The sequence below is a fragment of the Drosophila pseudoobscura genome, chromosome 3 (genome assembly GCF_009870125.1).
Source record: "Drosophila pseudoobscura strain MV-25-SWS-2005 chromosome 3, UCI_Dpse_MV25, whole genome shotgun sequence".
Taxonomy (NCBI): Eukaryota; Metazoa; Arthropoda; class Insecta; order Diptera; family Drosophilidae; genus Drosophila; species Drosophila pseudoobscura.
The window spans coordinates 8,802,612-8,820,268 of NC_046680.1; the positions used below are offsets into that span (position 1 = coordinate 8,802,612).

Here is a 17,657-nt window from a genome sequence, read left to right on the forward strand (position 1 = left end):
TCAATAGTTTTCTAATGGACTTCATCCGCCATTTAATGCACACACCGACACGGACACACACGCCATATCTCTCATCCACACACACACACATAGAGAGAGAGAGATGCACAGACACACAGATACACAGGCAAACGCGTGCAATCGAAGTCCGAAAAAGTCGAACACTTTGGCTGGCAGCTTGCCAAAGATTAATGATCAGTGCAGGCCCAGACCGTGGACGAGGACGAGGACCAGGACCAGGACCCAGACCAGGACCCGGACCCGGACCAGCTCCCACCCACCCTGTAACGCATAATGTGCGATTTGGAGTCTCTGGCATCGAGGACGTCAATAAAATTCCCCATTTCCCCCGCTCTAACCCACTCTGCAGCCGTGCCACCTTAACCCACTTGAACCGACCCCTAACCCACCCCGACCCACCCCGACCCACCCCTACCCAGTGCTGCCGCTGCCGCTGCTATTGACAGAGCCATCGAGTAGCGACAGGGGCGGTGGGGGGAGGGGGATGCCATGCATGAAGTTATTTAATATAAAAAAATTGAATGCTTTTTCCCCTTGCGCTGTTGCGCTGGAAAATTCCCAGCTTCTGTTTTGTGTTTGTTTTTAGCTACCGTCGATATGAGCCGGAAAATCGCTAACGAAGCAAAAATTCACCAATTCGAGGGATTTGAAGGAGTTTTCTATAGAATTTTCGAGAACCCAATAAACTCGACTCGATAAAAAGATATTAAATTTACAGATACATATATCGCCTGCTACCTTGGTCTCTTCTGGGAAGCAATTCCCCAATCAATCGCATCATAATAATCGCTGGCCATAAACTCAATCGATTCGTGTGCTCCAGTTCCAGGGAATTCCAATTCGTGGTCTTAAATGCAATATTCATTAAAATTATAATGCGGTTGCACCTGAGTCCCCTGGCATCCCCCTACTGGCGGCAGGGGCGGCACCGATGTGAGCTGTGGATCCCATCCGTCGGTTGTTCCTCCTCTGAGTTTTGTGTGGCTGCATTTAGTAGTTTGTGCTAAATCCGCTCACCGCCGCACGGCAAATTGTGCTCGGAGTTGCACGGCGTAACTTTTATGCCTCATTCTGGGCTCAGGCTGCACCACAACTAGGACTAGGACTAGGACTAGGACTAGAACACCCCTTTCTATTCACACATATGTCTGCAGTAATTGCCGCCGAGCCGCTGATTACACTTCAACAGTCGGAACACACACACATGGAGCATCCCCTCATAAAGTTCACTCGAAAACACCTCCCTAGAACCCTAGGCTCCCAGACTCCCAGACCCCCAGACTCCATTCTGTTGGCACTCGCCCGCTGGGCCTTCGACTGCGCTAGTTTCTGCCAGAGAGCAGAGCTCTGCATAAAACAGAAGCGTCAAGCAAATGATGGCCAGGCGACAAAGTTGTCGAAATTGAACTACGCTGATCTACGGTGATTATTCTTGGCTTTTAAGACCACATCAAATATGATCGAAGGGTCATTTTCATGTGGGTTTATTTCTGAGATGAATTTCCTGTAAAAGCAGAAAAAGTAGCAGAAAAAACTTTTTAGTGGAGATGACAATTGGGTTCTAAAAGTGATGGAATTGTGGCTGTTCAGGCGCTACTTGTCAGCTCTTTTAATCGGGATAAATCTAACAAATATTCAAGGTATTTATTTAATAAAAACTTGAGATTTAGCAGGAAGCTTAGTTATAGTTGATATTTAATCATTCGTTTGGTAAACAGCCTGCCCAGACGGATATTTTCTCCCAATTTCACTTATTTTCAAGATCTAATAGTCTCCCATTATGGACTTGAAACCACAACGAAGGCTACACCTTTGTCGCCTGTACCATATGAATATGAACGGGTGATGCGTGTAGGTGTGTCTGCGTTTGTGTTCGAGAGCTTTGGCTGGCGGGTCCTGTGCCACCCAGAAACTAAACGACTCCTCCTGGAAGCTCGGCTCCTGCTCGCCACTCAATTCGCCCTCTTACTACCCGCCATATTTGAATATTTAATTTTTTAGCGAGGCGGGAACAATTCGCACTTGGAGCAAACCTGACGCTAAACGTGGGCCAGAGCCAGAGCTATCGTCTCGCCTGGTCTCGTGGTGTTTCCCCATCCGTTAGCGGGTTTCGGTGTGTGTGTGGGTGTGTGCGAGTTTTATTAAGCAAACAAAATGTTTTCCATACCAAATGAAACCTCCCTCGAATCCGTCCCCGTTTGTTGATTGCTAGTTCAATGATCGGGTATAAAAGTTGCAGAAGGAACAATGCTTCAAAGGCCCAACCGAATTGGCTTCAACGCAATTGTCAATATCCATAATTAATACAATTCGGACACGAATTCTGACACAGCCCAAACACCCACCTTCCATGCCACCCCCCCATAGCTGTCCATTTCTCACCTGCCTCCTATACCCTTTTCGCTTGTGCGGGGGGTACTATGATTTTAGCACTCAAGCAGCCGCACGACGAGTGAGAAGAGTGTAAGAGAAGAGAGATACTCAGGTATTTACCGCTCTGTTAAAATATCTGTAAACGGATCGGCATCGTCTTTGGAGGAAGAGAGCTTAACTATTGTGTGGTGCGCGCCTGTATGCTGTGCTAAAAGAGCGAGCGTGCCTGCTGGAAAAGTTTTACATGCCAGAGTGCAAGTGGCAGAGAGAGACAGAGAGTTATAGCATACAGCTTTCTGTTAACATTTACATGGAATGATCGGCTAGCGCAGGTTCGAAACGAACACACACACATTATACATACATACATTCGTGATGGTTTATGTTCGCACAGTGCGGTTGGAACGAACACGTTGCCTCTGAGCGCCGAGTTTCATAGCTTCCTGCTACTAACATCCCAATATATATTTACGTTGGGAGGGAGGTGGCCTCCCCCTCAAATTGCATGGTGTGGTACATGGCCAAGCGGCGGCCTTGCGTAAGGTCCCAGAATATGAGCAGCGACACATCGTCACATCCCGGCCTAGTCGCTCCAGGCTCTCCTTCACACTCTCTCCCCGTCCCCTGTCCACCGATTAGTGGAACATTCGCTGGGGAATCTACATATGTATGTATATATTCGGCCTCCCTGGGCCGAGCAGCTTCTCCCTGCATCTTTTCCTTAGTTTCTGAATGTGATCATACATGTTGGTAAGACTCTCTCTCTCACTCTCTTTGCCTGCAGTTCGGGGCAGCGGTTGGACTCGCTTTAGCAGGCAGAGGTTTGTTCCTTTTTGCCTCTTTTACTCTGCCGCCACTCTGTAAGAGCATTAAGAGCTTCGGCCACACTGTAAGCTGTTCTTTCTTGTCTTTTAATTAAAAGAAATTCGCTTTAATAAATTGCGCTTTGACAGCAGCAGGTTCCGACAGTAGGTGCCAGGCGAATTAATGAATGAATAATTGAACGAATGTGTGAATGAATAAATGAGTTGGCTGAATCGTGGCACAATATAAAAGCTTTTTCCAATACTTAATTGACGCCAACAGTTTACACGATTTAAAGGATTCTCTTGGCCAAAAGAATCCCAATAAATGTACGAACCAATGCCATCCATCGTCGCGACGTCTGGCGCAATCGATGTGGTGGCTTGTTTCACGAAAAACCCCACATTTGTATGGGCTATCATAGGTGGGGAATGAAAACGGATTGCAGTAGGATTGATTCCCTCTTAAATTGGGTTAAACTGTACCTTTTCAGCGTTGCCATTCAGCCTCTGGTCACTCAGTTAGCGCTCCCTCGCCGCATTCTCTCAATGGAACGTATTGGATGGACTCTCAATATTTGCATGTACATATGTACATATGTACATATGTATGTGTGCATTCCAGTGCAAATTCCGTTTATCCCTTTGACATTTCGTCGTTGAGTTGAAGGCGACCCAGTTTGACGGCTAGTTCGTTGCAGAAATCTCCAAAAAGTTTTTCTCTTCAAGAGATCTGGAGAGATGGCGAAGACGGGGAGTGGATGGAAAGCAGTGGCAAAAAGTGCGCGAAAACTGCATGACATTATGGCCATTGCCAGCCAGCAGTTGTTGTTGCTCTCCGCTCTACGTGCAACCTGTAATGTCACCTGCATACCACCCACACATCCACATCCACATTCACGCCTGCACCTGCACCCACAAAAATCCACTCCGAGCCATGGAAACTTCCGTTCTGGTTGCATTGTTCATTTAAATTCTAATTTGTATTTGGTGCACTCGACGCTGGTGCGACGTGGCACAGCGGCCGAATGGATAAAGTGGGTGGGTGGGTGGTGCAGGTGCAGGTGCAGGTGAGAGGGCGTTTCCTGCCGCTTGGGCACTTGGACAGGTACAGGTCGACATCGGAGGCCCCACCCACCCGGAAAAACCAAAAAGTGAAGTGAAGGAGATGGAAAAATAAAAGCCAACTCCAGGCCCGGCCATGTCCCCAATAATGTCCTTGAAAAATGGGAAGCGAAGCTCCCCAAACCGGATAACTTTTGGCTGGTGTGCAGAATTTTTGTTATCGACTTAATCTTGATAGGAAAATTTAAATTTCACAAAGATTTTCCACCTAATCCTTTCCTTAAAGTCTTTCAAATGTATTGCAATTTTCCAAAAACAGGATTAAATGAAAGCTTATGAAAGAAGCTTTAGCTGAGAGAACAAATGCAATGACTTTACATATGGAAATAAATAGAAACATCGCGCTTCGTGAAGTTCGTTTCTATGCGAGCGAAAGCGATTCCAAACGAACACCAAAAAGCCCGATCAAACGTAGGTAAGCGAAGTTGCCGCTTGTTCGCTTCGAACCCGAGCGACGCGAACATTCATGCAAGATCGAGCCCGCTGTTCGACGTTCCTCTGCCTCTCGCTCTCTCTCTCTCTCACGCCCTCAGAGGCTCTCGAGTAAGCTTTCATCTAAAGCTAATTGCAAATACCTACCTGATACAAAACCCAACCGTAAATTGCATTCCTTTCGCTCTCGCTGTCTCCCTTTCGTTAATTCATTTCATTTTATTTCGTTTCGCTGGCCCTATGCCCAGTGCAAAATGTTCTGTTATCTTTCGGGTATTATCTGCAATTGCAATCGGTAGGCTATCTCTCTCCCACACCCCTCTGGCCCCCCCCTTTGCCTGGCGTTTTTCCCTGTTAAGCCGACATGTCGTTTCGTTTAAAGTTTACGGCGCACTGTCTATGCTCTTCTCCCCTCCTATCCTTGCCTATCCTGCTGTCCCACTGTGTTTTTTCCTTTCTCTGATTCTCTCTGGACTTTTTTCACCGAGTTCTTGTTTTTTTTTTCTTTGCTCTTGTTTTTTGTTTTTTGTTTAATTCAGTTTCAGTTTTGTTGTTGCCTGCCGCCGCCGCTGCTTTAGTTGATTAAAAACCGCACTCAAAGTGGAAATGCGCTTTTCTTTGTTTGTTCCTTCCCGACTCTCTCTCTCTCGCTCCCTCTCCCTCCCTTCTCCACTCAAGGGAAAGCTTACTGTGGCTGTGTGTCTGTGTGTGTGTGTGTGTGTGTGTGTGTGTGTGTCTTATGGCTTTTGTTCGGCCTGCTGCTAGAATTTATAGCAGGTTTAACCTACTTTGTAGTCAACGTACTCGATTTCACCCCGCGGGGTCAGCCTCAAGGCTGGCCAAGTAAACTTTTTAAATTAGTTGTCAAATGCAAGCCGTTAAGAGGAATGCGATAGCCACAAACGTACACCACACTTTAGTCTATGCTCTCTCTCTCTATGGGAAACAAGGGATGATGGGATACCCTATATTATGGTTTAAAGAAAGACAAATATCAGATATTTCATTCTGCTTCACTAAATTTCATTCCAATATATTTCTAAAAAACCCCAAAGTCCACCCTTAAGACTAGAATCTTCGAACTTCTGCTTAAGACTAGAATCTTCGAACAGATTTGGAAATAAAGAACATTTCGCTTGTAAAAAAGTCTCTGGCTTCTATGATATTAGTCCTTTTGCGCTATAATTTTCTAGACCCTTAGATAATAGCAATTTGTATTAAACCCCAAAGTTTCATAGCTAAATTCTAAACATTTTTGAAATATTTATACCCCTTTTTGGTAAGCCCTGGAAAGCTCTAATAAACTGTGAGATCTAGCAGATCTATGGCTTCGGATATGCTTTCACACGCATGCTTTCCACTTGGGGAAAAAAGGCAATGAAAAAACGCCAAAGTGGCGTTAATTAAAAGGGAAAAGATTTGCCAAAGTTATGTCCGTTGCACGCCAGTGTTGGGTGTTGCGTGCAAGCAGTGCATTGACTTTGAGGCGGTGCCAGTGGCAGTGGCGATACCCATTCCAGAAAATACACAAAAATGGGGAAATTGTTTGTTAAATTGTTACATTTTTTCTTCTTCTAATTCGCTTTTACTTAGTCGTTAGATTAGGCAATTAAACTTAATTGTTGGTTAACTTTTTTAAGCCTAACTTAACTCCCCCCCGCCGCTCCTGGCTTAACTGCAGCTTTGGCTCTTTGGTTGGGTAATATCGTGTCCCCCCGCCCCTCCTGTCGTATCATCAGGCCGCCTCCTCGTCCTCGTAGCTGGGCTTGTCGCCAAACTTCACTGATCCCCGCTCCCGGATGTTGGCCCGCGGCGGCCGCTTGTGCTCCTTGGGATTGGGATACTTGGCTGCTCCTGCTCCTGGTTGTGGCACCGCCTGCTCGAAGGCCACTGCACTCGGGCCGATGGGGCTGCTCAGCTGGTAGCCGCTGTGGTGCACCTCCGCCGGCCACTTGTCCCCGTGCATGGCCTCCACCAGGGCCGCCTCGTACTCCTCGTCCTCCAGCCGCTGCTTGTGCTGGTGCTGGTGCTGGTGCTTGGTGCGACGCTGCTGCTCCTGGAGACGGGCCCGCAGGCTGCTCATCGAGGAGGACGGCTGGCTGGTGGTGATCGAGTCTTCCTCACTGTCACCACCCCCTCCGTCGCCGCCGTGGATCTGCTGCGGCTGCTGCTGCTGCTGCTTGTGCTGCTTCCGAGGTCGTCTGGTGGTGGTGGCCGCCGCCTCCCGTTCGCGGTACTTCTTCAGGAACGACGGCGGGTAGTTGGGGGCTTCGGTGGTGCTGGTCGTGGTGCTGCTGGTGGATGTGCCTCGGCTCCTGGGCCGCGGTGGATGCTGCTCCTGCGGCGGTTGACTCCGATACCCCTTGATGGGCACAAAGCCGCTCTCCATCGATGCCACTGCCTCGTACTCCCCGCTGGAGTCGCCCGTGTGCTCGGTGACCTCGTAGCGGTGGCCCATCTGCTTGGCCAGCTCGTTCTCGGTCTCCTCCTCGCTGCCGTACTCGTAGCCCACCAGCTTCTCCGGCTTGGGCAGGAGCTCATGGTCGTGGTCCCTCCCGCTACTGGATATATCCGTGTGGAGCTGTGTGAGGGCCTGTGGCCGCAGGGTCACAAAGGAGCCGCTGCTGGGCTGCTCGCCGGCCTTGTAGACGGGCTTCCAGCTCTGGTACTCCATGATCTTGCCGGAGACGACTTCGTTGCTGGCACTCCCCGGGCCCCCCTTGGCCTTCTTCCGGAAGTACTTGTCCATGAGATCCTCGTCGCTGGTCAGCGGTGCCTTGCCCTCGGCGATCAGCTCCTGCTCCTTCTCCAGCTGTCGCATCCGATGGTCGTAGCTGAGGGAGTGCGTTGTCGCCTCCGTCCCCACGCCCGGCCTGGTCTTGGGCAGGGGTCGCCGCAGCTGCACCACCTTCTTGGCCGACGGCCGCATCTTGATGATCTTCATCGGCTTGTGGGTGTGCGGATTCCGGATGATGTACTTCACGCGCGTCATCTCCGTGGGCCGCAGGTCGATCGGTGCGGGGCTCTTCTTCGTGTGCACCGACACCGCGGGGCTCGGCAGGAGGTCCGTGAACATAGTCTTCATGGCCCTGGCACCGCCGAACATGCGCCCCAGGACGCTGCCCATCACCGAGTTGTTCATCTCTTGCCACATGAAGCGCCGCTGGATTCTGCAAGGGGGGGGGGGGGGGAGTTGTGGCAAGTGAAAGTCAGGGCTCCAACAAAAGGCGAAAGTCTTGCGAAATTACTGAACGATTCAACTACAATTGTGGGAAAGTGATTTACTGGAAGATCTCTTGAGTGAATCCATGATTAGATGGTACTTTCCGATCCGTAATCGATCCACATTGCCTCCCTCTAAATCGAATATCTTTCTCTTCTCCTGGCTCTAGCGAATCTCTTGCTTCTGTTGCCACTCACCTGTGCTCATCCGCCTGCTGCTCGGCCCTCACGTGGATCAGCCGCGGCAGCAGCAGCACCAGCCAAATCCAATGGATCTAATGGGGCAATGCAGTTATCAAGTGAATGTTGCCACGCGTCTATGCCACAACTATGCACTTCCTTCCGCTGTGTGTTACTTACGCAATGCTTCCTCATGTTGCACTATTTTATGTGAATTCCCACCGATATTTAATGTTGGGCGAGGATCTGGTCTGGTTTGTGCCCGAATTGTTACTACAGGCGGCAGCGCGGCAAGCACTTGCTTTTATATACTTGCCACTTGCTAGGCTGTGCTGTGCTGTGTGGCATGTGGCAGGTTGCTCCAATTACCAGAGCTTGTCTTTGACTAGGCTTTGGTTTTGGCTCTGGCTTTGGCTTTGGCTTTGGCTTTTGTCTTTGGCTTTGAGCTTGGCATTGCTTTGGCTGAAAGGGGGAGAAAACAATGGCTCCCCCCCCCCCCCCCCTCCACTCCTCCGCCCTCCTGCTCCAGCTGGCCGGCTTTTCGTTGGGCAATTAGTTCCATTACTTTTTCAGGTCTCCTCCGCTCTGGTCTCTCCCCCTCTCTGGTCTCTCCTCCGCTCTGGTCTCTCCTCCGCTCTGGTCTCTCCCCCTTTCTGGTCTTTTCTACTCCGAATTTGTGGTTTCCATTCATTCTTCCTTCCTTTACATTGTTTCACACCTTCTCCCTCTCTCTCTCTGTATCTCTCTCTCTCCCTCGCTTGTGCTTTGATTTCCGTATGCATTTCTTGACGCTTGATTTCGCCTTCTGTTGCAGCTGCCTCTTGGGGCCTGAACTGTTGCTTTTATTTTTCTTACCGGGTGGCGTTTTTATTTGTAAAAAATATTTCTCAAATGTTTTTGTTTAACTATTACTTAATAATTTATTAATGAGCCTTGGCTGCACCATAATTTATTGGCTCACATGCCACATGCAACATTTTAATCATTAATTTCATCAATTGATGGGCAATGGGCAATGGAACGTGCTGAAACTTTTCCGTTGAATAAATGGCTTTCTGGCGTGTGTGGCTGCCACATCATCATCATCATCATCAGCAGTGTTGATGCCACTTGAATATATTCAAATTTGTGCCAGGTGGCGCCCACTCCACTCCACGCCACTCCACTTCATTGTAGTATCTGTCTAGTACCTCCCATTAAAATTAGTATACGAGTATGTCTAGTATATACCCTTCAAAGTTTCCACAGATTTAAGCCAAATTTTTGCATGGATGGTTTGCAATTGACAGTTTGTTGTTGCTCTGAAGAGGAATACTCGGATTTTATATGCAACTCTCCCCCCCTCGCCATCTCCATGGAAACGGTTTTTCCACATAAAGTGCTAATGAGATTTCATTGCACTTTCAGTCGCCGCATTCAATGCAAAGCAAATCCTTTTCAGTTAACTTTCATAATGGATTTTATTTCAATTAAATACCATACGAAAATGCATTTATTTTCCAATTAATTCCGTTATGCTCGCATATTGAATGAATGTCAAAGAAACGCCTCGTTAAATATTTCAACAAATGCATGGCTCGTGATTGGGTATTTGTGTTTACAACTGTGAATACAAATACTGTGAATCTCTATAGAACATACATATATGTAGATTCTATTTACATACCAGAACATACATTTTTATGATATTACGGCTAGACCTTTCAGCTCTATTTATATACCTAATTGCTGGCAATAATCTTACAATCTGCCATGCTCCAGTTTTCGCAAATTTTTTACGATTACGGTTTCGGAAAAAATTCGTACGAATTAAATTTGTTTGCTCCGGTTTTCGCAACTTTTTCGCTGAACAGTAAATCGGAAAACTTTTGTGAATGTAAAAAACTGATCCTGGCTGTATATTTTTTTATTTTTATTGTATTGCAGGTATTTTATTCGTATTTTTAATATATTAAAATTGTTTTGTGTTCGTATTTTTTCTGTAAAAACTTGAAAACTTGAAAACTTTATGGTTTTTTTACATTTTTTTTATATTTGTGGTATTTTTATAACATTTTTCAGTGTCCTTTTTTAGGTATTATTGTAGTATTTTTTCTATTTTATTATATTTTTTCTATTTTATTGTATTATTGTATTTTATTGTATTTTTTTTTGCGAAAAAACTGTGTTCTATAAATTGTGTGGTATTATAATTGTTTTTTTTATAATATGTTTGCGGTATTTTTATAGAATTTTTAGAAGGTGTTTTCAGCGTTCATGTTTGGGTATTTTTCTGGTATTTAATAGCATTTCTGTTTTTTTGCGGAAATTACTGTGTTCGGTAAATTGTACGATATTTTGATTGTTATTTTGTATTATTTTTTTGAGGTAGTATAATAACATTTTTCGGTCCTTGGTTCAGTGCCAATTTTTGGGTATTTCTTGTGGTATTTTTTGGTATTTTCATTGTGTTTTTTCCATATGTGTGTGGTATTTTTACAGAATTTTTAGAAGGTGTTTTCATCGTTCAAGTTTGGCTATTTTTGTGGTATTTTTCTTTCGGAAAAAACTGTGTTCTGTAAGTTTTATGGTATTTTGATTGTTTTTTTTTTCGATTCGCTTGCGGTATTTTTATAGCATGGATTATTTAGATATGGTTTGATGGTATTTTCCAACCTTTTTTCAGTTTTTATGTGATTATATTTTCATATAATATCCGTTTTTTTTTTTGTCTGGTATTTTTGTGATATTTTTGGTGTGATTAAAGGAGTTTTCAATTATAAACGCCACAAGTTCTGCACAATTTGTGGAGCCGCGCTAAAGACCCATTGAAGTCTCGATTACTTTTTGATTGCTTTGCTTATGCAGATGTCAAAGAAGAGGGAAAAACACACAAGTATACATGGATTATATGTATGTATGGGCTTTCTTCTGAATGCAAGGCCAAAGAGAAAGGACAATAATTGCATTAAAATAACTCACTTAACGACGACGAGGATCCACAGCCGAGATGCCCCCTCAACTAAGCTGCTATTTGCCAATGACCTCCACAAGCTTATCAAGTTGCAATAATTGCATTTTGTGGACTAATTAAACAACTGCTAGTCCTGGGGGGGCAGAGCCAAAGGGCAAAGAGGGAGAGGGAGAGAGAGAGAGAGAGCCTCGAACACTACGCAAAAGAGCTTCGTTTGTGTGGAGCTTCAGTCAATAATGTATTTAAAATGCCATTTGTGTAAATGGATTATGTGTAATCGATGGAGCTGCAGCAGCAGAAACACCCCCCACCCTATCCCCCCCCGCACTTCTGTGTAGACACATTTATCTGGGGGCATATCATTATCCTGCCCATCGCTTGGTATCGGACTCGGACTCGGAGCTGAGGTCGGGGCGACGTACGGAGGCAGTCTGCCCCCATTGTACGGCAGCAAATTGATGCCGTAAGCCAAATATAAACACAATAAAACCAAACCAGTCTCAACAACAGCAGGACCAAGGGAGGAGATGGCTGGGCGGCCTGGACATGTAACTGTTGTGAGTCCTGGAAAATTTGCCTGTTAGTTGATGCCACATGCCGCAAAATCAGCTACAGCAGCAGCAGCAGCTAGAGATTTCCTTGCCCCGAATGCAACACCGAGAGAAAGTTCCAGAAAGTTCCAGAAGTTCCATGTAGAGGATCGATGGAGGCTATTTTTGGCTATTTTCGACGAAGAAGAATCTCTTTTCAGGGTATAAAAGGTTCCAGAATGTGTCTTTTGTGGCTCGTGTGTGTTTGCTGGTCTTTTTCGCTGAGTGTAATCGTGTCCCTGGGCTCAAGTTGTACCTAAAACGTTGATAAAATTCGCATTGGGGCTCCCACACAGTCGTACTCGATGCTAGGGAATCCTTATTGGACGCATTACAAAAGAAGGCCAGCGATGAATGCGAGAGCCCATCGGAGCAGGACCCTGATTGATACGGATCGATGCTGGAACACAGTAGGCCACAGAGGATATGGGGCGTGGTCGCTGGTCAGCCTTACAGATGACACCCAAAGAGCCCGAAGGGGGGGGCTCTCCCCCATCGATGAGATGGGGCAAGAGAGAGGCAGAAGAAGGCACTTTATGGAGAAGCAAATATGCCAGACGGTTGTTCCAGCAAAAGGATAACCCGAAGGGAAATTCAACGATACAAACTGGGGAGCTACCCGCGCTTGGAGCCTTTCCGCATATGTCCTCTTGTATTTATTTTCATGACCTGCCATTTAAGGCTTTTCTGTTTTCCATTTTCCATTTTTTCTCTCCTTTTTTTGTTTTGCTTAACCAATTTGCTGTTGCCGTTGCACTTAATAATATATTTACGTATATTTTACGAGAGTAAAAATGCATTTTTCCCTACCTGTCCCCTGCCCCAATGGCTCCCACTCTCTTTCTGCTCTCCTTTCGGCTTCGCGCAGCTGTCTCTGCTCCCCCCTGCCCCACCCCTGCTCTCCCCCTGCTCCACTGCCTTGCATCTGTATCCTTATGTCCACGGCTGTGTCGTTGTTGTCTGCATTGATTTAATGCCAGTGGCGATTTTGTTGTTCCTGCTCCGAGGATACCCCATGGTAATTTTGGATGGGCAGGGTATATCGTGCTTTGCCAGATTTAACCTAGAAAAATGATATATATATAAAAAAAATTATATCACTAATACAAATATACTGTTGTTTACTGCTACTGGCCACAATTCGTTGGATCTTGCCAAATTATTTCAAATAAATACATTTTATAATTAATCATTATATAAAATAATTAAAGATTTATTCCAATTCATGTTTAAAATAAATTAATTGTAAATTTTATGGTATTTTGATTGTTTTTTTTTATTATTTGTTTGCGGTAATATTATAACATTTTTCGGTCCTTGTTTCAGTGTCAATTTTTTGGTATTTCTTGTGGTATTTTTTTTTGGTATTTTGTGTTATTATTCTTTTTTTATAGTATTTTTGCGCTGTTTTTTTTTTGGGAAAAACTGTGTTATCTAAACTTGATGGTATTTTGATTGTAAAATTATTATTGTAAAATAAATTTTGTAAAATAATTATTCAAATTTATTTCATGATTAAAATAAATTAATTGTAAATTGTATGGTATTTTGATTGTTTTTTTTTGTATTATTTGTTTGCGGTAGTATCATAACATTTTTGGGTATTTCTTGTATTTTTTTTTGGTATTTTGTGTTATTATTCTTTTTTTTATAGTATTTTTGAGCTATGTTTTTTTTTGGGAAAAAACTATGTTATCTAAACTTGATGGTATTTTGGTTGTAAAATTATTATTGTAAAATAATTATTCAAATTTATTTCATGTTTAAAATAAATAATGTTTAAAGTAAATTATATGGTATTTTGATTGTTTTTTTTTAAATTTGTTTGCGGTAGTATTATAGCATTTTTCGGTCCTTCTTTCAGTGTCAATTTTTGGTATTTCTTGTGGTATTTTGTGATATTTTTTGTTATTTTATAGTATTTTTGCGCTATTTTTTTTCTGAAAAAACTGTGTTCTGTAAACTTGATGGTGTTTTGATTGTTTTTTTTTTATATAAAATAAATATATTTTTATTAATTATTATTAAAAATCATTTGTAATGTTTAAATCAAATTTAATTATTTTTAATTCAATTATATTTTTTTCCAAAGATAAATTTGTATTTTAGAACATTTTTTATTATAAAATTTAATTTCTTAATTTGTATTTAAAGTTTATTTATTTTAAATTTTGTATTTAGTTTTTGGTTGTTTTTTTTCTGAGTGTATGATAACGAAGGCAAGGATTATTCAGTATTCATCTTTAATTTAAAGGATTTCCTCTGGATAGCTAAAGAAAGTTGCGCATAGCGAGGGTATCTCTCAAGTCGTTACTCGTCCTTTTTCTTTGGAGGTTTTTTCTTTTCTGCTGGTGCTCTTGTCGCTGTTTTCTCTCCAATGGCGACACAATTTGTATGCGTATGTATGAGGGACACACACACACACACACATAGACAAAAAAAGAGAGAAGCTCTTTTTGGAGAGCTAAGGACATCACAAAGGCTTTGAAGCTGCATAGATAAGCCTCGGCAGCAGAGGCTGCTGCATAACCCAGGGCGACACCATTCATCCCCTCCACCCCCCCCTTCCCCCAGACCAGAGTCCACCAGAGAAACGAGAGAATAAACTTATGTCATAAGCCATAGCCGGTCGTAGGGATCTGGCTTCAAGCAGAAGGCATTAACCCGTGTAAGCCGATCCCCCGGGGGTCAGACGGGGGCCACTGGCACTCTGCCAGGAAGACTCCTGCACATGGTCTGTCCCCAGTTCTGTGTCCAGAGCACATTTTAAGCTTATTTAATGCGCGCATAAATTATTCAGGGCGAAAAAGCGTATTCGCGTCCCGGCATACTCAATTATTTTAGATTATGTTTGGATTAGTGGTCACGAGAGAGAAGAGCATCGGAGGAGAGCCTCCGCCCTGGTTATTGCACTTCATCGTCGCCGATGACAGCCGCCAAATGGCTTTTGGGGTGTCGATGGGGTCCTTGGCCTTAGTTCGCTCTCCTGCTGGGTTTTTGCCTTTTTCTGTGCGGGAATCGTTTGCGGCCTGCCGCTAGGCCCAATCAATATTTAATTGAGCCATTTTTATTTGCTGCCAGGTAAATGATTTTCCATACAATTGAAAATTTATGGCAGATTAAATCCAGGGATTTAGGGGAACATATTTCGATTCGTTGAAAGGTTTCGGGGACCATTTTTGGATTAGCTCTCCAAAGACATATGTATGTTTTCGCCATTGCAATCAGGGCTCTGATTGAGCCTCAGTCACGCCCTAGTCTCCAATCATCCCTTTGGATTTCTCTTTAAAACTTTCAGATATCTTTAATGAAAGTATCTGCTACTTTCTTGATCTTCAAATGGCACTAGAAAATGCCACTTTAAACTTCTTCGAGACTCTCTCCATACACACTCTTGGCCATTGAAGGCATAAATTAGATTACAGCAGACCATTTCCTGGCCATTATGGCTGCCGTTGAAAGCATTTTTCTCAGCCTCTGCACTTAATTTATATTAATGTGACTGCCATCTCTCTTCTAAATTAATTTACACGACAAAAAAGTGAGCCCGGAAGGACAAACGAGAATCTGAAAAATCCCAGATGGCCTTTTTTTTGTTGGTGGGACTTTCGATGATAGTCCTTTTGTGAGTGGTTTTCATGGCGGCGCTGTCATTTTCAATCAGATTCGTTATGGAAACAAATTGGCAAATAAATTCTTGTATAAATACATTTTGCATATCAATTCATTCGCATCGTAGAGGGTTTTTAATGTTTTTTTCGAATTATGTAGGGGTAAATATTTTATGATTGGTTTTTTCCTCAATTATCTTACATTGATTTAACTTTGAATTTGATTTGAAATAACCCCTGAAAAAAGATTATTTACTTTCACTGTTTCATTTCCAGGCATTCCTAACCTCAGTGTTGCATTTCCAGCCATTCCTAACCCTACTTTTTTATTTTCACTCATTCCCAAACGTGTTTTTCCGAGCTTTTGCAATTTGTTCGACTTGTTTTCTTCATGCTGACTATAAAATAGATCCGATCTTTTGCCTCAATTAACCGATTTCTGAGCAATTATAGCAATCACCTATTAAAGACGTTGACGATCCATGCCCATCCAACTTTGGGTCTGCTTTTCCTGTTTTCTTTGGTTGAAAATGTGAAAAATCAAATAAATCTCTCTCGGGCTAAGGTGACCCAATTTCGTACTGGGATCCTATGGGATATTGCCCCAACAATTGATACGACGCAATCACACACACACACACATTTCAATTCCATTCGTAACCCCAAAAGGCGCCGCAGGCAACGACACGCTGATTAAATCAAATAACTTATGGCTTAGTCCCCACCTCCTGCCCCGCTGCCCTCCTCCCAATCTCTGGGATGTTTGTTCGCTGTGGCAGGCTCTTGGCCCAAAGTCTTGTGCTCCTTGCTTGCTCCAGTTGTCGGACAACGGAAATCAGCGCTGCCCAATCTGCTGCTCCGTCTGTGTGGCACAGTGGCTGTGTGGCAGTGTGGCAGATATTTTGCTTTGCCCCATACTTCATTGTGTATGAAATTTGCTCAACTGCAAGCCAAGCAGAAGGAAATTGCACACAGAGAGAAGCGTTATCCTGCTCACAGGACTCCCTCGCATCTATTCTCTAATGCTGCTGCTTATTTGTACCCCGTAATCGTGAGAGACCCACGGGCATGCTGTTTATTGTATTGGTTATCTGGTTACAGATAATTTTCACAGTATTTATGGGTATCCCCCAGTCGCTACACTCGATCGGAGCTGCCTGTCTTACTTGTTTTCTGCTCGATTGCTGATGCGATAGATGCCACGTCATGCCACTGTGTGTGTGGTTTGCTGCCATTTTGCTTAGCCGTACACTTGAGAGCGTTTACTGTCCGTCGTATCTTTGTATCTCTGTATCTGTATCTCGTGCAGCGCCCATTGTTGGCATTGTTGGTATCGTAGTGTGGCGTCTTTTGTTTCAATTGCTCTGAAGGCACCCCCCCCCCCCCCCCCCCCCCCAGACAACGGCTTGGACTTAAGTTGCTGCCACACCCGCATCGAGATGCTTTTCTCTACTCCTCCTTCTCCGCCTAAGCCCTATCCCTATCTCCGCCGGTGGCTGCTTTATTGCAATTGATTTTGACGCCGCTGTTTATGCCAACTGAACAAATCTGAGAAGCCTAATCCAGCGGCCACTACACTGAGCGAAAAAGAGGGCACAGAAACCCAGACTAACCTGTCCCTTAGGGCCTTTAGGGCCTGGGTCCTTTTTGCAGTGTACCTCCACTCCGATCCGGTTCTGTGGTTGTCAGCATTTTCCGATGTGGCACTGACAACAACTTCAAACGTACGAAATCAAATCGCAAAGGCCACAAATAGATAGAACTCGGGCAATAATTGTTTTACTTGAATGGGAAAAAGAGCCGAGGGACGCTCAAATAATCAAAGAAAATCGAAAGTATTGAAAATCCCTCTTTTTATATATGTATGGCATCTAGGCATCTCTTTAAGACATTTTGAAATATCTTGTATCCTTGTATCTTTGCAGCTATGTGCATGGCATTGGCTCGGAGACCCGCAACTCGCTGTTCCATTTGCACAACGGACGAGACATGGTCCTGGTCACCACCTGTCGCCACGGCAAGAGCTGGCGAGAGCTGCAGGACAATCGCTGTGACGAGGACAATCGCGAGTATGACAGGTAAGTGCTCTCTCTCTCTCTCTCGGAGTGGACGACGATAGACGATAATGATGTTGTCCTCGGCAGAAATTTCCCAGAAATTGTCATTGGAGGTTCTGTGGGTAATTTGTTTAGCCTCCTTTGTCGCCGGAGTGCTAATAGCTGCCACCCCTCCACCAATCCGCTTTCGCATCTAAAGCTTCAACAGCTTCATCCCTATCCTTTGGCCATTAACCGGAGTCCTTGGTGGGGCGGACTGTCTGTCTGTCCGTCCGTCCGTCTGTCTGTCT

The 17,657-nt window shown here is 44.4% G+C and overlaps 2 protein-coding genes across 2 annotated transcripts in view; one reads left to right on the forward strand and one right to left on the reverse strand.

Moving 5' to 3' along the window:
- The window catches only part of ttv (exostosin glycosyltransferase 1 ttv), a 64,465-nt gene that overhangs the window by 13,961 nt on the left and 32,847 nt on the right, over nt 1–17,657 (forward strand). Inside the window, exon 2 of the mRNA XM_001360562.4 lies at nt 17,236–17,388. Within this exon, the coding sequence (XP_001360599.3) occupies nt 17,236–17,388 (153 nt within the window). The remainder of the gene's footprint in view (nt 1–17,235; nt 17,389–17,657) is intronic.
- Nucleotides 6,304–8,468, reverse strand: LOC4803962 (uncharacterized). Its single transcript, XM_001360563.4, has 3 exons — nt 8,337–8,468; nt 8,175–8,251; nt 6,304–7,924 (listed from the first exon to the last, which is right to left on the reverse strand). The coding sequence occupies exons 1-3, from the start codon at nt 8,349–8,351 to the stop codon at nt 6,490–6,492; spliced, it is 1,527 nt and encodes a 508-aa protein (XP_001360600.4). The 5' UTR covers nt 8,352–8,468; the 3' UTR covers nt 6,304–6,489.

Coding starts and splice junctions, on each gene's coding strand:
- LOC4803962 (XM_001360563.4), bottom strand. Junction 7,925..8,174: donor CAGCAGGCGGATGAGCACAG/GTGAGTGGCAAC, acceptor CCCCCCTTGCAG/AATCCAGCGGCGCTTCATGT.